The sequence below is a fragment of the Fusarium oxysporum genome, chromosome IV, assembly GCF_013085055.1.
Source record: "Fusarium oxysporum Fo47 chromosome IV, complete sequence".
Taxonomy (NCBI): domain Eukaryota; kingdom Fungi; phylum Ascomycota; class Sordariomycetes; order Hypocreales; family Nectriaceae; genus Fusarium; species Fusarium oxysporum.
Window position 1 is genome coordinate 1,048,184 of NC_072843.1, and position 20,183 is coordinate 1,068,366.

At 48.5% G+C, this 20,183-nt stretch overlaps 10 protein-coding genes across 10 annotated transcripts; 8 read left to right on the forward strand and 2 right to left on the reverse strand.

Moving 5' to 3' along the window:
• Positions 1 to 447: 447 nt before the first annotated feature.
• On the forward strand, positions 448 to 1,295 carry FOBCDRAFT_220152 (uncharacterized protein). Its single transcript, XM_031179770.3, has one exon. The coding sequence runs from the start codon at positions 597 to 599 to the stop codon at positions 1,185 to 1,187; it is 591 nt and encodes a 196-aa protein (XP_031045657.2). The 5' UTR covers positions 448 to 596; the 3' UTR covers positions 1,188 to 1,295.
• Positions 1,296 to 1,299: 4 nt separating this feature from the next.
• Positions 1,300 to 2,054, forward strand: FOBCDRAFT_220153 (Endoribonuclease L-PSP/chorismate mutase-like protein). Its single transcript, XM_031179769.3, has 2 exons — positions 1,300 to 1,577; positions 1,633 to 2,054. The coding sequence occupies exons 1-2, from the start codon at positions 1,471 to 1,473 to the stop codon at positions 1,925 to 1,927; spliced, it is 402 nt and encodes a 133-aa protein (XP_031045656.2). The 5' UTR covers positions 1,300 to 1,470; the 3' UTR covers positions 1,928 to 2,054.
• Positions 2,028 to 3,109, reverse strand: FOBCDRAFT_259349 (uncharacterized protein; the record flags this gene model as incomplete). The annotated part of the gene is made up of 2 exons (XM_059611244.1): positions 2,910 to 3,109; positions 2,028 to 2,835 (listed from the first exon to the last, which is right to left on the reverse strand). Exons 1-2 carry the CDS (start codon positions 3,050 to 3,052, stop codon positions 2,028 to 2,030), a joined length of 951 nt encoding a protein of 316 aa, XP_059464636.1. The 5' UTR covers positions 3,053 to 3,109.
• A 1,010-nt stretch (positions 3,110 to 4,119) lies between these two features.
• FOBCDRAFT_291366 (uncharacterized protein) lies at positions 4,120 to 5,286 on the forward strand (the record flags this gene model as incomplete). The annotated part of the gene is made up of 2 exons (XM_031179767.3): positions 4,120 to 4,200; positions 4,254 to 5,286. Exons 1-2 carry the CDS (start codon positions 4,139 to 4,141, stop codon positions 5,284 to 5,286), a joined length of 1,095 nt encoding a protein of 364 aa, XP_031045654.3. The 5' UTR covers positions 4,120 to 4,138.
• Positions 5,287 to 5,328: 42 nt separating this feature from the next.
• On the reverse strand, positions 5,329 to 6,680 carry FOBCDRAFT_27833 (uncharacterized protein). Its single transcript, XM_031179766.3, has 2 exons — positions 5,908 to 6,680; positions 5,329 to 5,856 (listed from the first exon to the last, which is right to left on the reverse strand). Exons 1-2 carry the CDS (start codon positions 6,505 to 6,507, stop codon positions 5,494 to 5,496), a joined length of 963 nt encoding a protein of 320 aa, XP_031045653.1. The 5' UTR covers positions 6,508 to 6,680; the 3' UTR covers positions 5,329 to 5,493.
• Positions 6,681 to 6,829: 149 nt separating this feature from the next.
• Positions 6,830 to 7,707, forward strand: FOBCDRAFT_27836 (ribosomal protein L11, N-terminal domain-containing protein). The gene is made up of 2 exons (XM_031179765.3): positions 6,830 to 7,012; positions 7,063 to 7,707. Exons 1-2 carry the CDS (start codon positions 6,884 to 6,886, stop codon positions 7,396 to 7,398), a joined length of 465 nt encoding a protein of 154 aa, XP_031045652.1. The 5' UTR covers positions 6,830 to 6,883; the 3' UTR covers positions 7,399 to 7,707.
• A 2,119-nt stretch (positions 7,708 to 9,826) lies between these two features.
• Positions 9,827 to 12,955, forward strand: FOBCDRAFT_220162 (kinase-like domain-containing protein). Its single transcript, XM_031179762.3, has 4 exons — positions 9,827 to 10,041; positions 10,160 to 10,458; positions 10,633 to 11,953; positions 12,004 to 12,955. The coding sequence occupies exons 1-4, from the start codon at positions 9,990 to 9,992 to the stop codon at positions 12,627 to 12,629; spliced, it is 2,298 nt and encodes a 765-aa protein (XP_031045649.2). The 5' UTR covers positions 9,827 to 9,989; the 3' UTR covers positions 12,630 to 12,955.
• A 158-nt stretch (positions 12,956 to 13,113) lies between these two features.
• Positions 13,114 to 13,897, forward strand: FOBCDRAFT_27857 (chaperonin 10-like protein). Its single transcript, XM_031179761.3, has 3 exons — positions 13,114 to 13,235; positions 13,429 to 13,715; positions 13,780 to 13,897. Exons 1-3 carry the CDS (start codon positions 13,233 to 13,235, stop codon positions 13,802 to 13,804), a joined length of 315 nt encoding a protein of 104 aa, XP_031045648.1. The 5' UTR covers positions 13,114 to 13,232; the 3' UTR covers positions 13,805 to 13,897.
• Positions 13,898 to 16,145: 2,248 nt separating this feature from the next.
• Positions 16,146 to 18,002, forward strand: FOBCDRAFT_291379 (glycosyl hydrolase family 61-domain-containing protein; the record flags this gene model as incomplete). Its single annotated transcript, XM_031179760.3, has 3 exons — positions 16,146 to 16,323; positions 16,381 to 17,649; positions 17,775 to 18,002. 3 exons carry the CDS (start codon positions 16,146 to 16,148, stop codon positions 17,870 to 17,872), a joined length of 1,545 nt encoding a protein of 514 aa, XP_031045647.3. The 3' UTR covers positions 17,873 to 18,002.
• Positions 18,003 to 18,829: 827 nt separating this feature from the next.
• Positions 18,830 to 20,149, forward strand: FOBCDRAFT_27879 (ras family-domain-containing protein). The gene is made up of 3 exons (XM_031179759.3): positions 18,830 to 19,039; positions 19,252 to 19,519; positions 19,688 to 20,149. Exons 1-3 carry the CDS (start codon positions 19,010 to 19,012, stop codon positions 19,999 to 20,001), a joined length of 612 nt encoding a protein of 203 aa, XP_031045646.1. The 5' UTR covers positions 18,830 to 19,009; the 3' UTR covers positions 20,002 to 20,149.
• Positions 20,150 to 20,183: the final 34 nt, after the last annotated feature.

A 20,183-nucleotide genomic window follows, 5' to 3' on the forward strand; every position in this document is an offset into this window, starting at 1 on the left:
GGCGAGCGGGTGCACCAATGATCAGGTGATTTAGCGTTACCGAGATCATGTTGGACGACGTCGATTGAGAAGAGAGAGAACAATATCATGGTGTTGATACTGGGGGGTATTCGTCACTAAATTGATATCATGACTGGTCCTTTGTGTTTGAGATAATGCACCTCCATCTCAGAGTGGAGGTCTATGATGAGTGGCCAGCTAGCAGCTCTGCTGTCGATCACTTTGAGAAATCAACAAACTTCATTCGAAGCAATCTTTCAACGAAACTTGCCGAGATGGCTCTCAACTGTCATCCCATCATAACATCTCCGACAGCCTGGTCGTGCAGCCCCCAGATTCGTACGCGAAGGTTGGCAGTCTGGGGACCCTGGTAGCTTGGACTGCTGTTCCTTCACTGGGCCTCCACTAAGAATTACTGGAGCTCGTCACACCGCCAATCAAAGTTGCCAATTGCATGCTTGGGAAATTTTGACCTGTCGTTCGACATCAGCTTAAGCTTCATGGTAGCAACACCAAACCACGAGCCGCGATCGTCATATCGAGTCACCAAACAGTTTCTACACCGATAACACCGATCCAGCTACTATCCCTTCAAAATGTCAGCAAAACAATCGATGCAACTATTCCGGGCTCTGCGCATGTCGCAGCCTACTCTTCGTCAGCCCATCAACCGAGTCTCTGTCTGCCGATTCTACTCAACATCTACCGAAGATGCACCCCCTCCTCTGCTGTCCAAGCTCAAGGCCGATCTCAAGACCGCCATGCGTGCCAAGGATACTCCTCGCCTGACCGTTCTCCGAGCTATCATGTCCGCCAACCTCAACGCTTCCAAGACCTCAACTCCCATCAAGACAGATGTCCAGCTCGTTGCTTTGATCCGCAAGATCCAAAAGAGCTCTCAGGATGCTGCCGCTGAGGCCAAGGCTGCCAACCGTGAGGATCTTGTTCAAAAGGAGGAGGATCAGATCAAGGTGCTGAATGAGTACCTTGCCGACAGCGGAGTCGAGAGCTTGACCGAGGCTCAGCTCAAGGCTATGGTGCAGGATGCTGTTGAGGCTTCAAAGGCTGCTGGCACCCAAGCCAAGTCCATCATGGGCGATGTCATGAAGCGATTGTCTGGTGCTCTCGAGGGCAAGGATGTCGACAGAAAGGAGTTGGCCAAGATGGTCAAGGAGCTCACTGGCTAAAGGATTGGATGCATGTCTAAGTGCATGGTGTAAAATATGTATACTACAGTGTGGACTGGCATTATGATTGTCATGAAATCAATGAAATACCTACCTCTTGCGCGCGAATATATGAGCTTCCGCCTCCTCGAATTGGTCAAGCGACCCACCCCAGCAAGCAATAGGAATAGCCTGGTGTAAGTGACTCACGGCCTCCTATATCTTCCCTCAAAATGCGCCTTTGCCTTCTTTCCATTGCATCTTTGATATTATCTGTATATCAATAATATTTACCTCAATTACAATGACTTCCCGTCAGAACATCAGCTCTGGCTCTGCCTTTGAAGAGCTCATCGGATATTCACGAGCTGTCGTGACTGGCGATTGGGTTTTTGTCAGTGGCACGACTGGGTCAGCAATTCCACTCTTCCTGAGAATTCGAAATAGAGCTAACTACCTATTGCAGTTATGATTATAAGACTGGAGTTATTTCGTCAGATGTTGCCGAGCAGGCCGACCAAACTATGACCAACATCGCCGCTGCTCTGAAAGATGCCGGTGCTTCGGTCTCCGAGGTCGTTCGAGTTCACTATATCCTCCCTGACCGCGATGACTTCCCAAAGACTTGGCCAGTGTTGAAGAAGTGGTTTGGCGATGTTCGTCCTGCTGCAACCATGATCCAGTCCTCATTGATGAAGGAGGAGATGAAGATTGAGATTGAAGTTACTGCGAGAATTGGCTGTGGGGATAAGAAGGAATAGATGTTCTGCTCCGGCACTACAGGATTCCTCCGTGGTCAAGAACAAAGAGTCAGGTCATGTTTCATATAGGCAACCATAAATTTTGTATATCCAACCTAGTCTAATGAAACAATGGAGCAATCAAGCTTCCAGCAGCAAACGCAGTGCTCATAGTGACAAGACTTGATGTCGACATCAACGATAAACCACTAACGCCATGTCCAGAAGGACATCCTCCCGCCAGCCTTGATCCTACAATCATCAAAAATCCACCAACTCCAGCAAGCAACGGCTCTGTCTCGACGACATGGCCCTTGACGAATGAAGGGAGCACCTTTGCAAGAACCCACGCACCACTTGTCATTCCCACGGCGAATAAGGTGTTCTGTCGACTTGTTGGCCAGGGCGCGTCTCGCGTGAGCCACCAGAAGTGATTTCCGACTTCTTCATATGAGCCTGATATGCCGATCATAGAGCGACGGACAAGAATAGAGAAAAGCTGTGAGAGACCGATGAAGAGGCCACCGCCGGCTGAGAAAAGTGACCAATCGGAGCCCGTAGTGTAGGCAACAGAAGCACCAATGATAGATAAGCAAACAGATTCGAAGAGAGCAACTGTTGTATCGTTGGAAAGCCCGAGGTTCTCATCGATAGTTACCGTCTCGGGCTGCACACCCGCTTTCTCCCTCTGAGTCTTGGCTGCTTGCGCGACATATCCTGTGTAAGCTAGGCCACCAAGAATCGCTCCTCCAAGAGTATAGAAGCCAGTCCTCAGGCCAGCTCCAACTTGTGCGAACAGAGTACCTGGACAGGATCCTGAAAGAGCCATGCCAGCTCCAAGGAGGAATCCACCTATGACGTTACCGTCATACTGTCCAAAGAGTCCGATCGGTGATGAACTTCTGGGTTTAAGCTTAACGTAGCCGTATCTTTCAGCGACTTTATATATGATACTCACCAAGTATTAGCTTCTTCTCGTGTCTTTGTAGGTGTGACTACTCACGCGCTGCTTGCAACTGCACCAAGAGAGGTTTGCAGCATATGCCAATCCTGGAACTTGAACTGACTGATGATTGTTGAGGGCAAATAGACGCCCGCGGCTATCGTAGAGGCGCCGTAGACGGCGCCCGAGAATAATGCGGCCATGTGAAAATTTCAGCGGCGTTTAGCTGATGGTTCAAACAGCGTTGGTGTTGATGTTTGTTAGTTTGATATAACTATGATGCCGGTTTTCGGACCGTCGGTAAGCATCTAGATATAGAGTAAGGTTGCGTAGTGCGTGCAGCAATGCAACATTTCAAGCCAGCAAGCTTCGGTTTGTATTCTTATTGTAATCTTCTCAGTCCATTTCAAGCTTGTGAAAATAGTTACTCTAATAATCCTTAATTGCTATGTCAATTGAGGAATTCTATTCACGCAAGAAGATTTCGATGTTAGCGCCAGTGTTAGTGAGGTTGACGCCATACAAAGTCAGATAGTCCTGTTTGAGATAAGTAGTGAAAGACAATAGACGAGACTACTATTCCTCATAAGCACAGGACATCTCTTAAAGTCCGATATATACATCCATGGATATACATGTATATCAATGATTGCAAAGTTTGACAGAACATATACAGTTCAGGGCATAATTCAGTTACATAGACGTATAGGGTACACTGTTAGCATTACACTTATGCTCATGCCAGCGAACAGTTACTGCATATCTCTTCAGCTGAGTCGAAATGAACTTCTCATTGTTCTTTTCTGTCATAAAGAAGAAGGTAAACAGTTAGTTCTCATACCGCTCTCGCTGTGTATGAAACCTTATCTGAATAACCTTTTCTATCCATTACTTCACATATTCATGCTCATTCTATCACACGATTTCACCAAGAATCATGAATTGTTGTTGATTAGAAGATAGCTTGGTAGTTAGATCTTAAGAAACCCCAGAAAAGAAATAATAGCCGCATTTAACATTATTAATCAAAACACTGACTTTGATTTCAAAGCTCTTGTAGCATTCAGATCGGCCGTATATAGTTGCTACTTTAGGTGCATCTGAATGCCGAGGTCTACGATGCGGGGCCAATGGCTATGAGATCTCTATGTCGTTCTAACTTGCAAGCTTCAACAAGTCTTCACTCAATAGCCGAGATCGAACCTTTTTTGGACCGCTATTACCGAAAGTTCTCCATATCTATCAGAAATACTCGACCAACAACAATTGGCGACATCACAGCCGCAACCATGCCTCGAGCTCTCACCCTACAGCAAATCGAAGGCGCAAAGCCTGGAAAGGTCTATTATCCGTCAGAACTACCTTCTTTGTACATGGAGAGCCAATTGCTAATATGACATATAGACTTCAAGTAAAGCAAGTTCCAAAGCCAACTCCAGGTCCAAATGAGGTCCTTGTCAACCTCTCCGCGGCGGCACTCAACCACCGTGATCTTTTTATGCGCCGTCATCTCTACCCAGCCATTTCCTTCACCAACCCAATTCTAGCAGATGGCTATGGCACTGTGGTCGCCTTAGGAAGCAATGTCACCCGTAAGAACCTCCTCAACAAGCCGGTCATTCTCACTCCCATGCGTGGCTGGGAATCAGACCCTGCCGCTCCAGAGGATAGTCGCAAGTTTGCAGTCACAGGTGGTTCCAAACTCACCGAGGTCGGTACCGCTCAGGACTACATCGTAGTCTCAGAGGAAGAAGTTGAGCCTGCTCCTGAACACCTCACACCCGCTGAGGGAGCAGCTCTACCTCTTGTTGGTGTCACGGGTTGGCGCGCTCTTGTTACAAAGAGCAATGCTGCTTTCTCTGGCTCAAACATTCTTATCACAGGCATTGGTGGCGGTGTCGCGCTCCAGGTCCTTCAGTTCGGTGTAGCAATGGGTTGCAATGTATTCGTCACATCCGGCGACGAAGCTAAGATCACAAAGGCCAAGAAGATGGGCGCCAAAGGTGGAGTCATTTACAAGAACGAAGCCTGGGACAAGGAGCTTCGAGCACAGCTACCAGCTGATAGGCCATATCTCGATGCTGTAATCGATGGTGCAGGCGGTGAAATCGTGGGCAAGACTGTACGACTACTCAAGGCTGGCGGTGTAATTGTGCAGTACGGCATGACCGTGTCTCCCAAGATGGACTGGCTGATGGCCGCGAATCTGCAGAATATCGAGCTCAAGGGTTCAACGATGGGCTCCCGCAAGGAGTTCCGGGATATGGTAACCTTTGTTAACGAGAAAAAGATTCGACCCGTCATCAGCAGAACGATCAAGGGGCTCAATAATCTTCAAGGGATTGATGACCTGTTCAAAGACATGGATCAGGGGAAGCAGTTTGGTAAGCTAGTAATCGAGTGGGATTCAGGAAGTGAGTCGCCCTCAAAGCTCTAGATATTATAATCAACAAGGCATATACAAAGCTTCTTCACCAACGTAGAATCAGAAATTGAAAGCACATTTTTCTTAGCTATTAATCCTTAAATAGAGACATGAAGAACGCCGAGATTTTCAGGGTATCATACACCTCGAGAGCTTGTACATGAGATTGAAACAACTCACACCAGTTGCCCATCCACATAATATGATGCTCCTTTTTGTTTACTCTTCCGACTTCTTGCGCTTCTTCTTGGGGCGACCCTCTTCCGGTGGAACAAACTCGGCCTCTCGCTCCTTTGCCTTCTCCTCCTTTCGCTTGCTCTGCTTCTCTTTGCGTTCCTCGTGTAAAGCACGCTTCTTGTCGCCCTTGGCCAAGAAGTACTCGCCAGTCTCGATCTGCTTGTCCACCTTGCTCTTTTCGGGAGCTGGAGGGAATGGTGTATACGTCTTCTTGGTCTTGTCGGTGACCTTGTGGGGAACACGTCGGTGGCTGAGAGACCTCTTTTTGAAGTTGGGGAGGAAGCGATCCCAGCTCTCGTTGGCAAGTTCGGGATCCTTTGCAAGCTCTCGTTTTATCATCATTTCCTGCAAAGGGGTTAGCTGGCTAAGTTATTGTTATGACTGACAACTCCTCACTTTTATGTGATAGATTGGATGGACATTTTGCATGCAATCTTCCACGACTCGTCGCAGCTCCTTCAGTCCCTTGTAGGGCCCCATAGCGGAGACTGTGTTTCCATGGACCAGAATGTATGTTTCTGTGAGTAGCTCGAGGGCCTTGAGAGTTGAACCATTGGGTCCGAGGATTCTTTGCCTCCTCTTGACGAAGGATTCCTTGCTACCACACAGGCCGCGTATCTTAATTACATCGCAGGCAACACCATCTTCGAGGATCTTGATAGCTTGAGGTGCGGGTACGGAGCGAGCCAGGAGCTTGATGAGGTCGCGTGCGTTGAGAATGGCGGCGGGATCATACGTCTTCCGGGTGGTCTTGACTGCCATAGAACCCTCGACCAAATCGAGCGTGCAAGCAATTCCGTGCTTCTCGAGAGCTCGGGTAACCAGAGGCCAAGCTTCCTTTAGGTAGACTTCACGGTATTTGGGGAAAAGTAGAGAGAAGGAAGACTCCTCAAGAAAGGTGCCGCCAACATTATCCTTGGGAGTGAAGGCGTCGATCTTCCATTTGTCAACGTCCCCTGTGTCCCAGGGCTTGGGGCGTTCGTGAGTTGAAGGCATCGTGTTGTGGTTGCTGAGTCTCTTCTGGTGAATGAGTTTGAAGATTGACGCTAAGTCTCGTCTGGTGAGAGAAGTTGAAAACTGGATGCGACTCGAGACCTTTTCTCAGATGGGCATGTTGTTGTGGCTGCTATGAGTTTCTTCTGATGAGAAAGTTTTTGGCTGAAGATAGGATACTGGAGATTTTTTTTCAGAGTTAGGTACAGTAAGGTATGTATGGGCTGGTGGGGCGATACGATTGTGGGGACATCATGACACTTGCTGTGGGCCAATCAGGACGCTAGAGACATTGGCTCTCGAATTTCTTCAGCTCGCAAAACACTATCAACGTTTAACGTCGTAACGAGACACCGCCTATCCCAACACAACCGCAATCATGTCAAAGGGTCGAGGCGGCGTTGATCAAATCGTGAAGCTGATCGTGGGAGCTGGACAGGCTAGTCCTAGTCCCCCTGTTGGTCCTGCTCTCGGTTCCAAGGGTGTAAAGTCTATGGACTTTTGTAAGGTCAGTGTTATATGAGCTCAGACGTCAATTGTTTGCTAACTTGCGCTCAGGAATTCAACGCGCGAACTGCCCATATTATCACTGGAACACCAATGCCATGCCGAGTTACCGTCCGCCCCGACCGATCATTTACCTTTGACGTCCGAACACCGCACACCTCATGGCTTCTCCTTAACGCCGTCGAAGCTCCCATGGGAAAGAAGGGCAAGCGAAAGGGTGTCAGCAAGCCCGGGCATGAGACTGTCGGCACTCTATCCCTGAAGCACATTTATGAAATTGCAAAGATTAAGCAGACTGAGCTCCGACTTTCAGGCCTATCGCTGGAGGGACTTTGCAGATCGGTCATTTATCAAGCGAAGACGATGGGAATTGAAGTGGTGGCTTAGGGGCATGATTACGAAATGAAAATAAAAGACCACAGAATGTGGTGTGTACGAAGATCTCCAACCAGATATTATACTTGTACAACAGTTTATGGATAGGGAGTTGGGCCTCTGACCAGAGGAAGAATTTCACGATGCATCTATTCAGCGTTCAAAAGGCGAAATACTGGTTTTTCTTTCACAATTGCGTGTGTCGGGCAGGCCGATCTTATATCAGGCTTATTTCGATGGCATTGATGTGAGAAGATGGACATGAACGTGGTTCAGCACTTGAAGGCCAAGTGAGTGATCACAGACGGTCGTTGTCCGAGGTCATGAGGCAAGACATGTGAAGTTGATCTGGTCTTAACAATTCGCAAATCGTCAGCACCTCACGTGCCTCTATTAGTACGTGAGTAGGCACTTATCCAGGAAATACTCTCGATCCACCTTACGCGTGGCTTGCATGAAGTCTCGTATCCCGTTGAAACCAATGAAGTCGTGTGGAATACATATGACTGTATCCCATGTACGATGCATCTCAGATCATGATTATATGTGCATCAAACTATCATTGAAACCATTGGTTCATATGCTGTGTCGTCGATGCTTGGCAATATGTTTCTATGCCACACTCTGTGTTCAATTGCACTAAGTAGCTAGAGGGGGACAGAAAATATAGGATCGTCTCCCTAGATAATAATTAGACGAGTTTAGGATATTTTAGGATAATGTCATCCTAAATTTAGCAGAATCTTGAAATGATTGTTTCTAGCCCTCTAATTCAGAGTCCCGAGTTCTGCAACTCTGAGGACTGGGTAAATGTCCTAGTGATGAGACAGGAGAAATGAAACGACTTGATAGGATCCTGAGACAATAAAGCCTCGAGATCTCCGGGCACAACGGAAGATCGACGTCTTGACAGATCTTCTGGGGCCAGTTCCTGACTGTAACAGGTGATCACATAAAAAGTCTGAAGATCGAGATATCCTTATGGCCCCATCTGTTGACTTGACCTTTATGGAAAGGTTCGACTTCCATTGCCACTGAAACCACTTTAGCAAGACCGGAAATACGTAAACTGGACACCAACACGCGTAAGGCCAGGCGGCTTGCGTACGGTCCTAAATAAGAATTGAGCTTGACACGGGACTTGTTGCTTACACTGGAATAGCCCAAGGAACAAAAACCTTTTCGATATTTAAATTAGTGGGGTTGCTTATTTGAAGTATACTTGACTGGTTGTTAATGAAGGGATAAAAAGATTCTTGCAACTTGGAGGCTTGGAGGCGACCGAAACTTGGCCGGGAGCTCCGCTGTGACTGGGCTGGGCTTGGACCTGGCTTTATGTTACGTATTAAGCTTGAAGGGATAAAAAATTCTCGCCTTCCATGTTTCTAGAAGCAGGTGATACTCGACATTGTCACACATTGTGTCTCACACGTTTTCTTGGGTGAGGCTCACTGACACATGGGTCACTTACACAAAGGCCGCGGCACCATAACGGAGTTTACACTCGTAGTAGCTCAAGTAACGTTAGATATCATCCATGTTGGAGCTTCTCGTGTTAATCGTATTATTTCAAGACACCGCTATCTCAATCAAGCTTGTAAATATCCTTATGGATACGTCGACTAGGGAACGAAGCTGAGCGAGAGCCTAAATCGGGTCAGATCGTTGAGTTTGACAGGGGGTCATATTCACGGATCTCGAAATGTTTGTGTGAAGTGAACTTCAATACCGGAGAACTAACCGTCTTCCCGATCTCTGCATCGTTAGTGCACATGCTATGGATGTATGGCTGTTGGTGGCACCCTCAGTGTAAGAGGAGTTGAGTCATAGTCACAAGAAGGTTTTCCAACCCAACGAGGAAATTGTTTTGTAACCCAATGCAATGCAATTGTGATTATCCCGTGGGCATTGGACTGCTTCCCATTATTCATACTCATATGTTGAATTTTTCTCTTGACAAGGAGCCCTGTCTAGTGATGCGCGCCAGGACCATGAGATCAGGGAGAGCTTCGTAAGTCGAGGTACATGATACTCAGTGCTTACTATACCACTTCAGTCAAGCTATCAGCAGTAAAGATAAGTTAAAAGCTGACGATAGGGGGTGCTTCTGTTGGGAAAAGTGATCAGATGAATACGGCGTACACGTTGACTCACGATCAACACGGACTCATCTTCAACTTAAATATTCGCATATGTCCGAACAAGCCTCAGCATTTGACCCCCCATCGTACTGTATACACCTAAGGGAATCACCAGCTGCCAGAAAATAGTTTTTAGCGCACATCTAGCGTGTTTCTAGCACCCGCATTGCCGTAGAAGGACCTCCTAAACGCTAACTATCGCCCGTAGCCCAGCCCAGCAAAAAGGGAAGACCACCACTCGGACTGTCCTCAAAAGGTGGGAGAAAAGGAAACAAAGTGGATCCCCCCACTAGGTACATAGTGAGGTAGTAGTGCGGGCCATGTCCGCCCTCTTTTATCATCGTCGTCGCAACTCTTAGTCTGCTGAGTCTCGCTTCTTCTTACCACCCTCATCATATTACTACTGTGGTTGCTTTTTGGTTACTTTGCCCATATCCCATCAAAGCATCCATTTCTAATCCGATGAGTTTTTCAAATCCTCCCCAGGAGCTTCCTCGCTCCCAGGGTGTCTCTGGTAAGTCTATCTTCCGGTTCTGCCGAGCCTATTCTGCCCCACCTTGATCTTCTGCTCGGCGCACTGAAGCACTGCGAAACGATGGTTGTGATACAATCGCTAATCGTAGATATGATAGAAGCTTTAGAGCCTGTTCAGAAACCTCAAGAGTCAATTGGAGACAAGGACGATGCATCTGAAGACGCCTCCGGCGTTCGCTTCTCATCCGCCGTTCAGGAGATATCACCTACCCAACCCGCCGCCGTTGACCCGTCATCGTCGAACCCAGAGCATGAAGAGCACGACCAGTCAAGCCCTTTCACCGAAGTTACTGCCGATCAGCTTAAAGCGTTCACAAAGTCTCTCCACGGCCGACCGTTACAAGAATTGCGCTTGAACAACTGCCAATTTGAAGCTTTCTCGCTCCCACCTTCCCGAGTATGACCCCCTTTCTGTGTATTCACGCTTCGCCAGCTTTTGGAGAGTGCTCTCGATCGAATTCCACTCTAATTACTACCGGCAATTTGATTGTGGCATTTGAGCTTTGCGACGTTGTCACTGCGTTGCCATAATTGAAGGTTTTGTGACTAACGCTAACTGATGTCATTGTAGGTCCCATCGCATGAGGATGAATCCGGACAGTCTACCAGATTGCCCACACCCACCTCTGCCACCTTCCAATCCCCGCATACCAGCCCTCAAGTCTCTACGTTGGCTTCCCCTCCCCTAACTCCCGCGGGATCCGGCCAGGCTAGTTCGGATAAGAAGGGTAAGGAAGTGGCCAAGACGAATGAACCCCCGGTTATCACCCCACAGGCATCGTCATCTCATGAAAAGGCTTCACCAGCTCCCGATAGAAGACCTTCAGCTCCTCGAGCTGCTTCCGATCATGCGGTCCGTAGGGCTTCTTCCGCTGAAGAGCAGCACCAGTCCCATCGTCGAGGCATGTTTGGAGTAGGACCTGGTTCTGTGCCTGCTTCCCGAGAATCTAGTCCGTCCCGAAGCTCAGCGTCAAACTTCTACTCTAAGCCATTTACTCCTGGCGGTGACATCAACGATCCCTACGCCAAAGGCCGACGACCTGCACCAGCAGCACATACAACAAAGCACTCAATCGACCCCAGGTTCATCTTCTCGCGCAAGAAGAAGCATGGCTCTCCCCACGGGTCCAAGTCAAATCTGAACGAGAAGCGCGGATCGTCAATCTTTGGTAGTGCAAGGAACAGTAGTGAAGAGCTTGCACCGAATGATAGCGTCTCGACTGGCAATCTTCACCCCGGACACGGCTCAATGGCAGATTTAAAACGATTTTTCCGCAAGGGCGGACACCACAACAAGAAGAGAGAGTCGTCACCAGCACCATCGATCAAGCTCGGCACGAAAGCTGCAGCTTCCAAATCGACCCAGCAATTGCCTTTTGGAGATGATCATGGGTTGTCTTCCAAGTACGGTAAGCTCGGAAAATTTCTGGGCTCCGGCGCGGGTGGCTCGGTGAGACTGATGAAGCGCAAGGACGACGGTACCGTATTTGCAGTCAAGGAGTTCCGTGCAAGACACACATACGAAACCGAAAAAGAGTACAACAAGAAAGTGACAGCCGAATTTTGCGTTGGATCGACCCTTCACCACGGCAACATCATCGAAACGTTGGACATTCTTCAAGAAAAGGGGCGTTGGTATGAAGTGATGGAATATGCGCCGTTTGATCTCTTTGCAATCGTTATGACCGGTCGGATGTCCCGGGAAGAGATAACGTGCTGCTTCCTGCAAATCCTCAATGGCGTGACTTATCTGCATAGCGTGGGCCTTGCCCACCGCGATCTGAAGCTGGATAATGTGGTGGTGAGCTCCAAGGGTATCATGAAGATCATCGATTTTGGCAGTGCCCACGTCTTCAAATACCCATTTGAGACAGACACTGTACCCGCAAAAGGTAGATTTCTTCACCAATAAAGTGTGAGGACATTGGCTAACTGGTCTCAGGTATTGTCGGCTCTGACCCTTATCTCGCACCCGAGGTTTACGACTCTAAGGAGTACGACGCAGTAGCTGTGGATATCTGGTCTTTGGCTATCATTTTCTGCTGCATGACTCTTCGACGTTTCCCATGGAAGGTCCCACGAATGACAGATAACTCCTTCAAGTTGTTCGCGGCGGACCCGACTCCAGGACACGACCCCAGGAAGCTAATTGTACCCTCAAAGTCAACGAATGATTTGACCACCACGCCAGCGCGAGACTTTTTGGCTGAGGATGAGATAAAGAAACATACTCATCATGAGCAAAAAGAAGAGGCAACCTCAAAAGAGGCCAGCTCGACGACCGACTCGAAGGACTCTAAGACACAGTCGAGTGGTGATAAGAAAGAAGTCATCCGTGGCCCATGGCGTATTTTGCGTCTGCTGCCTAGGGAAAGCAGACACATCATTAGCAGAATGCTTGATCTTAACCCCAAGACTCGTGCCCGAATGGATGAGATTCTTCAGGAGCCATGGGTTGCAGATACAGTCATTTGCCAACAATTTGACCACGGTGAGGTTGTCCCAGCTGACAATCACACTCATATCTTGGAACCGCCAGCCAACTCGCAACAACCGGAGAAGAAGTGATCATTAGACAAGACGATTGGCTACGACCGCAACACAAATTGACTATTCCTGAAGGGAGGCCGGCATTTGGCGTTTTGAGAGCAATGAAAGACATGAATTGGGGGCTGTTTGAAACGGATTCGCATATGAGCTGCATTGATGAATGACGAACAGATAGATGGAGGATCAGCAACTGTCGAGAGTTCCTTGGTAACAGTGTTTGACTAGTAACAGTCACAGAATATGGATACGGGACTGTTAAAGCTTTTCAGCGATTAAGAGAGAAAGACAGCGTTGAATTATAAAAAATAATATTGAGTACAGATCACATGAATGATAATGAGGAGCTTCGTGGTGTAAGTCGTTCGGCATGATATACCGCTTTTGGGCGGCAATTGGACGTGTAGTGCCGATTCTCGGAACCGGGGAAATCAAGAGCCGAGGGGAAGCATGGGGGAAAAAATTGCTGACCTTCTTCTGGAAGCTGTTGGAAGAGACGAGATCCACCGCCGATTTGAACTCCGTTGAACACCGCAGCCGAACTCTTCTTCTTGTTTACTTCTCCAATTACGAATCTACGGCTCTCTTGATCATATACCCAATCATCTTTTTTACTTAATCACAATGGTACGTTTATGATTGCTACTGTAACAAATTGCAGAAGCAGCCCCGCCAATGCTTCAGTCTCGACTATCTAGCTTCTTATCCTCGGCAATTAGGAACCATGAGGAGGCCAAGATGGGAGGGATTGAAGCATTCAGGTGCATGAGCACCATGAGAGACAAGGAAGAACCGCTAGGACTAACATCCAACGCTACAGGCCACCTCCATTAAGTCTATCCGAGCTCTCGCTCCTCTCCTTGACCGTGTTCTCGTCCAGCGCATCAAGGCCGAGACCAAGACCGCCAGCGGCATCTTCCTGCCCGAGTCCAGTGTTGAGAAGCTCAACGAGGCCAAGGTCCTCGCCGTCGGCCCCGGTGCCATGGACAAGAAGGGTAACCGACTACCCATGGGCGTTGCCGTTGGTGACCGTGTTCTGATCCCTCAATTCGGCGGTTCCCCCGTCAAGGCCGGCGAGGAGGAGTTCCAGCTCTTCCGCGACAGCGAGTAAGTGGCCACATACCACCAGACATTGCCATGAGGGAGCAGATATGCTGACTTACTTAATTAGGATCCTGGCCAAGATCAACGAATAAGATACCCATATATCAAAAATAGTCTGCTTGTATCATACTGTACCATATCGAGAGCGGCGGACGCAAGAGATGGAGCTCTGCTGAGGTCGCTTTGGAGGGGAAGAGGGAGGGGACGATTGTAATGTAGGCGCAAAAATGACAGACCAATTATGCAAGGATTCAAGATGTATGTTTGTATAAGTGTGTATGAGGAGTTTAAAAGCGTTGGTCGCGCAGGACAGAATCAAATCTCCACTCTTACCCTTTCAATTGTATGATTTTACAAATCATCACCCGTATTGTGTGATGGTAGTATCGTGGATGAGGCTTCGGCAGGTGAAGCAGCTAGACGTCGCATATATAGGAAGGCAAAGGATCAATTGGTTATGAGTTGATCTGGTGAATGGGCCGGCATTTGGGCTACCGAAGCGCCGAAGAGCGAAGCCCGAAGCCTGACGAGGTTATTCTTGTACGACCTGTGCAGGGCCGATGTTTTGTTTTGTTTTCTCTAGAAACACACTTTGCTGCAGAAGGCCGATACTGAAGCTGAGTAATCACTTGGGAATAGAGAAAACATGCAGCTTGGCCAGACTGTATGTTAATGTGCATGTAATGTACCGTGCAGTTTGGTGATGCCAAGTCGGAATGTGTGAAAAAGCAGGGGTATAAAACAAGCTTCATAAGTGATCAACATATGATGGGATGACAGCGGAACAGATGCCTCGTTTTTCCAACCGTGTTGGTTGCGTTTTCTGAGTTTCGAACTGAACAGGGTGGCAAAAGGGTGATGGGATGAGATGAGGGAGGTTCATGAAACCCCTGGTATTAAACATGTGGAGGGGAGGATCGACATGATCCTTGTCCCCCGGACTTGAATCGTGCAGCTTCAAATATGAACATGACCTTCAAAGGAGTTGATTTTCAGTATTCTCCATCAGGAAGAGGACGGCTGAAGAGTAAGAGTATATGTATACTACAGATGTAGTTCTTACTGGGTACTGGACAGCGATCTTGTGATTTAAACTACCCCGATTAACTCACTTAAGGTTCCCTGAGCGATTTGCGGCTGAAGCTTACCCCTGAGGGTTGTGAATCCACGAAGGATGAAAACCTAGAATTGAATGAGGACGTCCATGAATGATACGTATAGACAATCTTGAATAAGGGATCGAAAGGATGAGAGAGGTTGGGTTCAAGAGTCGCACCATGATTAATAGACTGTCACTGTAGTCACTGTCATGAGTTTGGATGATCATGGATAACCCCTGTATTTGTTTCTCTGAGCCAACTTGAGAATTGCTTTTTGTTTCCCGCCAGCGTTTAGAAAGAATTAGGGTTGAAACGATGCCGTTTAGTTCAATGAAGCATTAGCAGAATGCTTATGATTAAGGTTAACGGGAACTATTAGCATAATATCTGAGTAAAGAATAAGAAGATAGTAATACACGGCCAGAACTGTAGAAAGCAGACCCTTTTGGCTACAGTCATTGGCAAGGTACTGGAGGTTACATCCACAACGGAAACGCCCGTTTGTCTGGGCGCTTCCTAGACGCAGGTACCAAAACTTAGCTTAAGCCTCCATCCAATCCAATCCAACTTCAACCATTCAATCTTACTTACACTCATCAAAGCACCCGCAGACCTAGACTCAGGCCCTTCTCACTACGTTTCACCTTGAATATCTTGGCACTCGGTGATTGACTCCAACTGATGCGCCACAGGGATCATGACTGTGGCCTTGACCTCCATGTTTGGCGGCCTGTTTGATTACACCTGGAAACATGCAGAGAGCCTAAACATGGGTATCCAGCATTATCCGTCCCTAGCTACCGCGCTGGGGAAATGGAAAGGGTCAGGCTAGGAGGAACGCCACCGTTTGAGGTGCTGGCGCTGTTTGTCGCCTATGCACCGAACAAGTGGAAAGTTGGGCAGTTTTGGTGTAACTCGTCGAGCTTGGCCATCGCCATAATCCTTGTATAGAACCAGGGCTGGAGGATCTGATCTGCAGGCTGACCCGAGCTGAGGTTGAGATGCCTGCTACGGCCATCCCTGATCGTGAGCTGAGGAGTTGCAATATATATGAGGCATGGCCACAAGTTCGTGATGCTTTACCTCTTCTCTCTTCACCTTCATTCTTCCTCTTCACGGTGTTTTCGAGTTATACTGTGACTCTTTCTCTTCTTTTCACTTATTCATTCCTTCATTGATTGAAAGACATTCCTTACTGCTTCTTCAAGCATATACGCTCCCTTTTCACGACATCAATCAACGACTTCAACCCTAGCGGTTTTTATAGCAGAACTGGCTTTCTGCTCTCCTTTATTTGTGTTTATCGAAACGATTTTCTTTTGAAATATCCAACATGAAGCTTCTTGCTACTGTTCTCGGCCTCGCTACTGCTGCGAATGCCCACACCCTCTTCACTACTCTTTTCATCGATGGCGAGAACCAGGGCGACGGTACCTGTGTTCGTCAGCCTAAGGATGCCTCCAAGGCCAACAGCCCCATCTACCCCATTACTGGAGGTGTCATGGCCTGCGGTAAGTAGATCTTTACGGTGACCTTAACTTAGAGACAGTAACTGATGAGAAACACAGGTGAAAATGGTGACAAGCCAGTCAAGTTCACCTGCCCGGCTCCCGGCGGTGCTCAACTGACCTTCCAATTCCGTGAATCCCCCAGCTACTCCCACCCTGGTGCCATTGCCGAAGGTCACAAAGGCCCTTGCTCCGTCTACATGAAGAAGGTCGATGATATGAACTCGGACTCTGCTGCTGGTGACGGTTGGTTCAAGGTCTGGGAAGATGGCTACAACGTCAAGGAGGACAAGTGGTGTACCGACACTCTCCGATCCAACGGTGGTCTTCTTTCAGTTGACCTCCCCACTGGTCTCCCTGCCGGTTACTACCTCGTCCGCCCCGAGGTCCTGGCCCTCCACAACGCTCCCTCAGGTGACCCTCAGTTCTACCACAGCTGTGCCCAGATCTTCATCGAAAATGGTCCTGAAGGTCCTCTTGAGATCCCTGAGAAGTACGAGGTCAGCATTCCAGGCTATGTTGACAAGAAGGACCCCGGTGTCACCTACAACATCTACAGCGACAAGGGTGAATACCCTATTCCTGGACCTGAGGTTTGGAACCCTACCTCTAAAGAGACTGGCACCAAGCAGACCCAGAAGGATGGTCTTGTCCCCAAGGACTGCCTTGCCAAGAACGCCAACTGGTGCGGCAAGCCTCTTGCGAAGTACTCCGGACAAGACAACTGCTGGGCTGCGGCCAAGAAGTGCTGGGATATTGTTGGTGACTGCTGGGACAACGCTCCCCCTACTGGCGGTAAGGGTTGTGATACCTGGAATGACTACTGCAAGGAGATCAACGCCGCTTGCAAAGCCAAGGACTTTGAGGGACCTCCTAACTTCACTGGCAAGGAGTACTTTGCCGAGGCTCCTGGTCCTATTCCTGCTCCCTATGGCGACTTTGAGGGTAGTGATCTAGCCACCGATGGCAAGAACTCCAACTCCAACGACAAGCCTGCTAGCAAGGAGACCTACGCTGCTCCATCAAAGACATCTCAGGCTGCCGCCGCTACGACTGAGGCCTCGAAGCCCGCTGAGAATACTGAGGCTACCCAAGAGACAGCGACCCGCAAGTGGGACAAGTATGAGAAGAACACCAAGTACAAGGACACTCCTGTTATCAAGTACCCCATGCCAGTTCAGACAAGCGAACCTACCCAAGAGGGAAGCTCTGGACTCAAGGTTTCTGAGGACGGCCGCTGCGGCGGTGAGACTGGACAAACTTGTGAGGGCAGCAAGTTTGGTGACTGCTGCTCTCGCGGAGGCAAATGTGGTCGCAAGGCCAAGCAGTGTGAGTGTGGTTGCCAGAATGCATTTGGCATTTGCAAGAAGTAAACAACAAGTTATGATGGGGATTGTGGTTTGAGATTCTTCACTTCTTTTTATGTACTTTTGGATGGATGAATGATTGAACAGCTGAAAGTTCACGTGGCTCGGTTGACCATGTTCAACGAGGTCATTTGGAAGCATCTATGAGAAATCAATTAAATTACTCTTATGACGCACTTTATTGATTGAGTTGGTTACTAATACAGCGAGAGCGTAGGCCGAGGAGTATCGTGAAACACAACGAGCCTCAACATTTTAGAACGCATTTAACCTGATTATTGAGTTCAACCCTCCAACTTGATTTCTCTCTTGTCGTGCAAGTTGTGCTCATGCGGCAAAGCTGGACGTAATGAGTGTGGCTGACCTTTTGATAAAGTGTGTCTCGTGATGATGTCTCTCAAGATGACGTCGTGTACCAGGGGCAAAATGTATTGGAAAGCGTGAAGGGGCCAAGATTTGTAGGGGACAAAGCCGCTGTGGAACCCGAGTTTGCAGAAAAGTCAACGTTGAGTATCAAAGATAGACGCCGCAATCTTTCATTTTTCAGGGGTAGACACTGTTTGAGTGTTAAACACAGTTACAGATGTTGAAAGGCTTTCTCTATGCAAGGTAGCCGTCCGTGTTACTCAGAATGCATATTGTACTGTATAGGGATATCGGAATATATAATTGAAACCATCTACGGATGGATGCATAACACAGCTTATGCGCTGGGATGTATTTATATTCTCTGTTAATATGGAGGACATTCGCCTGCCTGTTTCAAGTTTGAGTAGGTAAGATGAGATAGGCAGACAAATAACGAGAAAATACAATGGAAATGACTTTGAGAGAATTCCAAATCATCACTTACTAAAGTACAGCCTGACACGTAGGCTCTTTTAAACGTTGTCCGCTGCTGAAACACCTCCCTCCACTGCCAACTGGAGTCCTTTGGCGCTGCGACAGCCTAAAACCAGTAGAGCCGTGGAGGCGAAAGCCCCTGTAAACACGTAGTGTTAGTTAGTTCGTCACTGCCTAAGCCTGTGCCGTAGAGGTCTTCAACGGGATCTCATTCGCCTGCCGTTCTAGGTACAGGCAAACGGATTAGTCCCGCGGTTCAAAGACCAATCCAATTCCCTCCTCCACTTTCACTCCCAGTCCCCATTTCCATTTCCAACTCCATCTCTATCTCCATCTTCAACCCTCGACGACCATCAGACCTCAATCACCCACGCACTAGCCTTGTCTTTCGCCTCCTCCGCATCCTCGACCACCGAACTCGTCGCTATCGTCGCTTCACTACACAGTAGCTTCTTCCGCTGCTCTCACTCTTGGTCAACATGTCGAGTAATCGTAACTATGATTTCCTGGTACGATATCCAAATCCAATCCAATCCAATCTACTACCGTTCCCTCACCCCCACCGCCCGCCAATCCGCCCCCTGCGTCCCTTGGATTCACGTTGTCTTGAGCCAAACCCCGACGAATATGAATATCCCAACTCGCATCGCGCTGTGGTCGCTATTATTCACTGCATGCGACCGCCTCTTGATAACTCTCGCTGACCCTCCTCGTCATGTAGATTAAGCTGCTCCTGATAGGCGACTCCGGCGTCGGCAAGTCGTGCTGTCTGCTGCGATTCAGCGAAGACTCCTTCACCCCTTCATTTATCACCACTATCGGTATCGACTTCAAGATCAGAACTATTGAGCTCGATGGAAAGCGCGTCAAGCTGCAGATCTGGGATACCGCCGGTCAGGAGCGTTTCCGCACCATCACCACCGCCTATTACCGTGGTGCCATGGGAATCCTCCTTGTCTACGACGTCACCGACGAGCGCTCATTCAACAGTACGTCTTACTATTCTTCACGACACTGCTCGATATACACATTTCATGATATGTTGTGTTGCCCCTCTCCTACCCGATAGTCAAATAGTCACCCAGCGCCCTTGGCCCAACAAAGCAATGCGCTATCGAGCCACATATACCAACAGCAACTAACTAACTTTTTTATAGACATCCGAACTTGGTTCCAAAACGTCGAGCAACATGCTACCGAGGGTGTCAACAAGATTCTAATTGGCAACAAGTGCGACTGGGAGGAGAAGCGAGTTGTTTCCACCGAGCAAGGCCAAGCCCTCGCCGACGAGCTGGGCATTCCCTTCCTCGAGGTCTCCGCCAAGAGCAACATCAATATCGACAAGGCCTTCTACAGCCTAGCCGCAGACATCAAGAAGCGACTTATCGACAACTCCAAGAACGACCAACCCTCAGCGAGCGGTGTCAACGTCGGCGATAAGAGCGAAGGCGGCGGCAGCAAGTGCTGCTAAACCGAATACCCTAAGGAGTTCGTTTATCTGTCATTTTCCGTTTGCCGTCGTTTTTATTTTATATTTTTTCAAGCTTATTACTTTGTAAACTCGAGGGAGGTGAACACGCTGTGTACGGGTCAGCGTGAGATGAGAGAGTTGGAGAGTTCACCATTAGGAGAATGGGAAGAGAACCTGTGCTC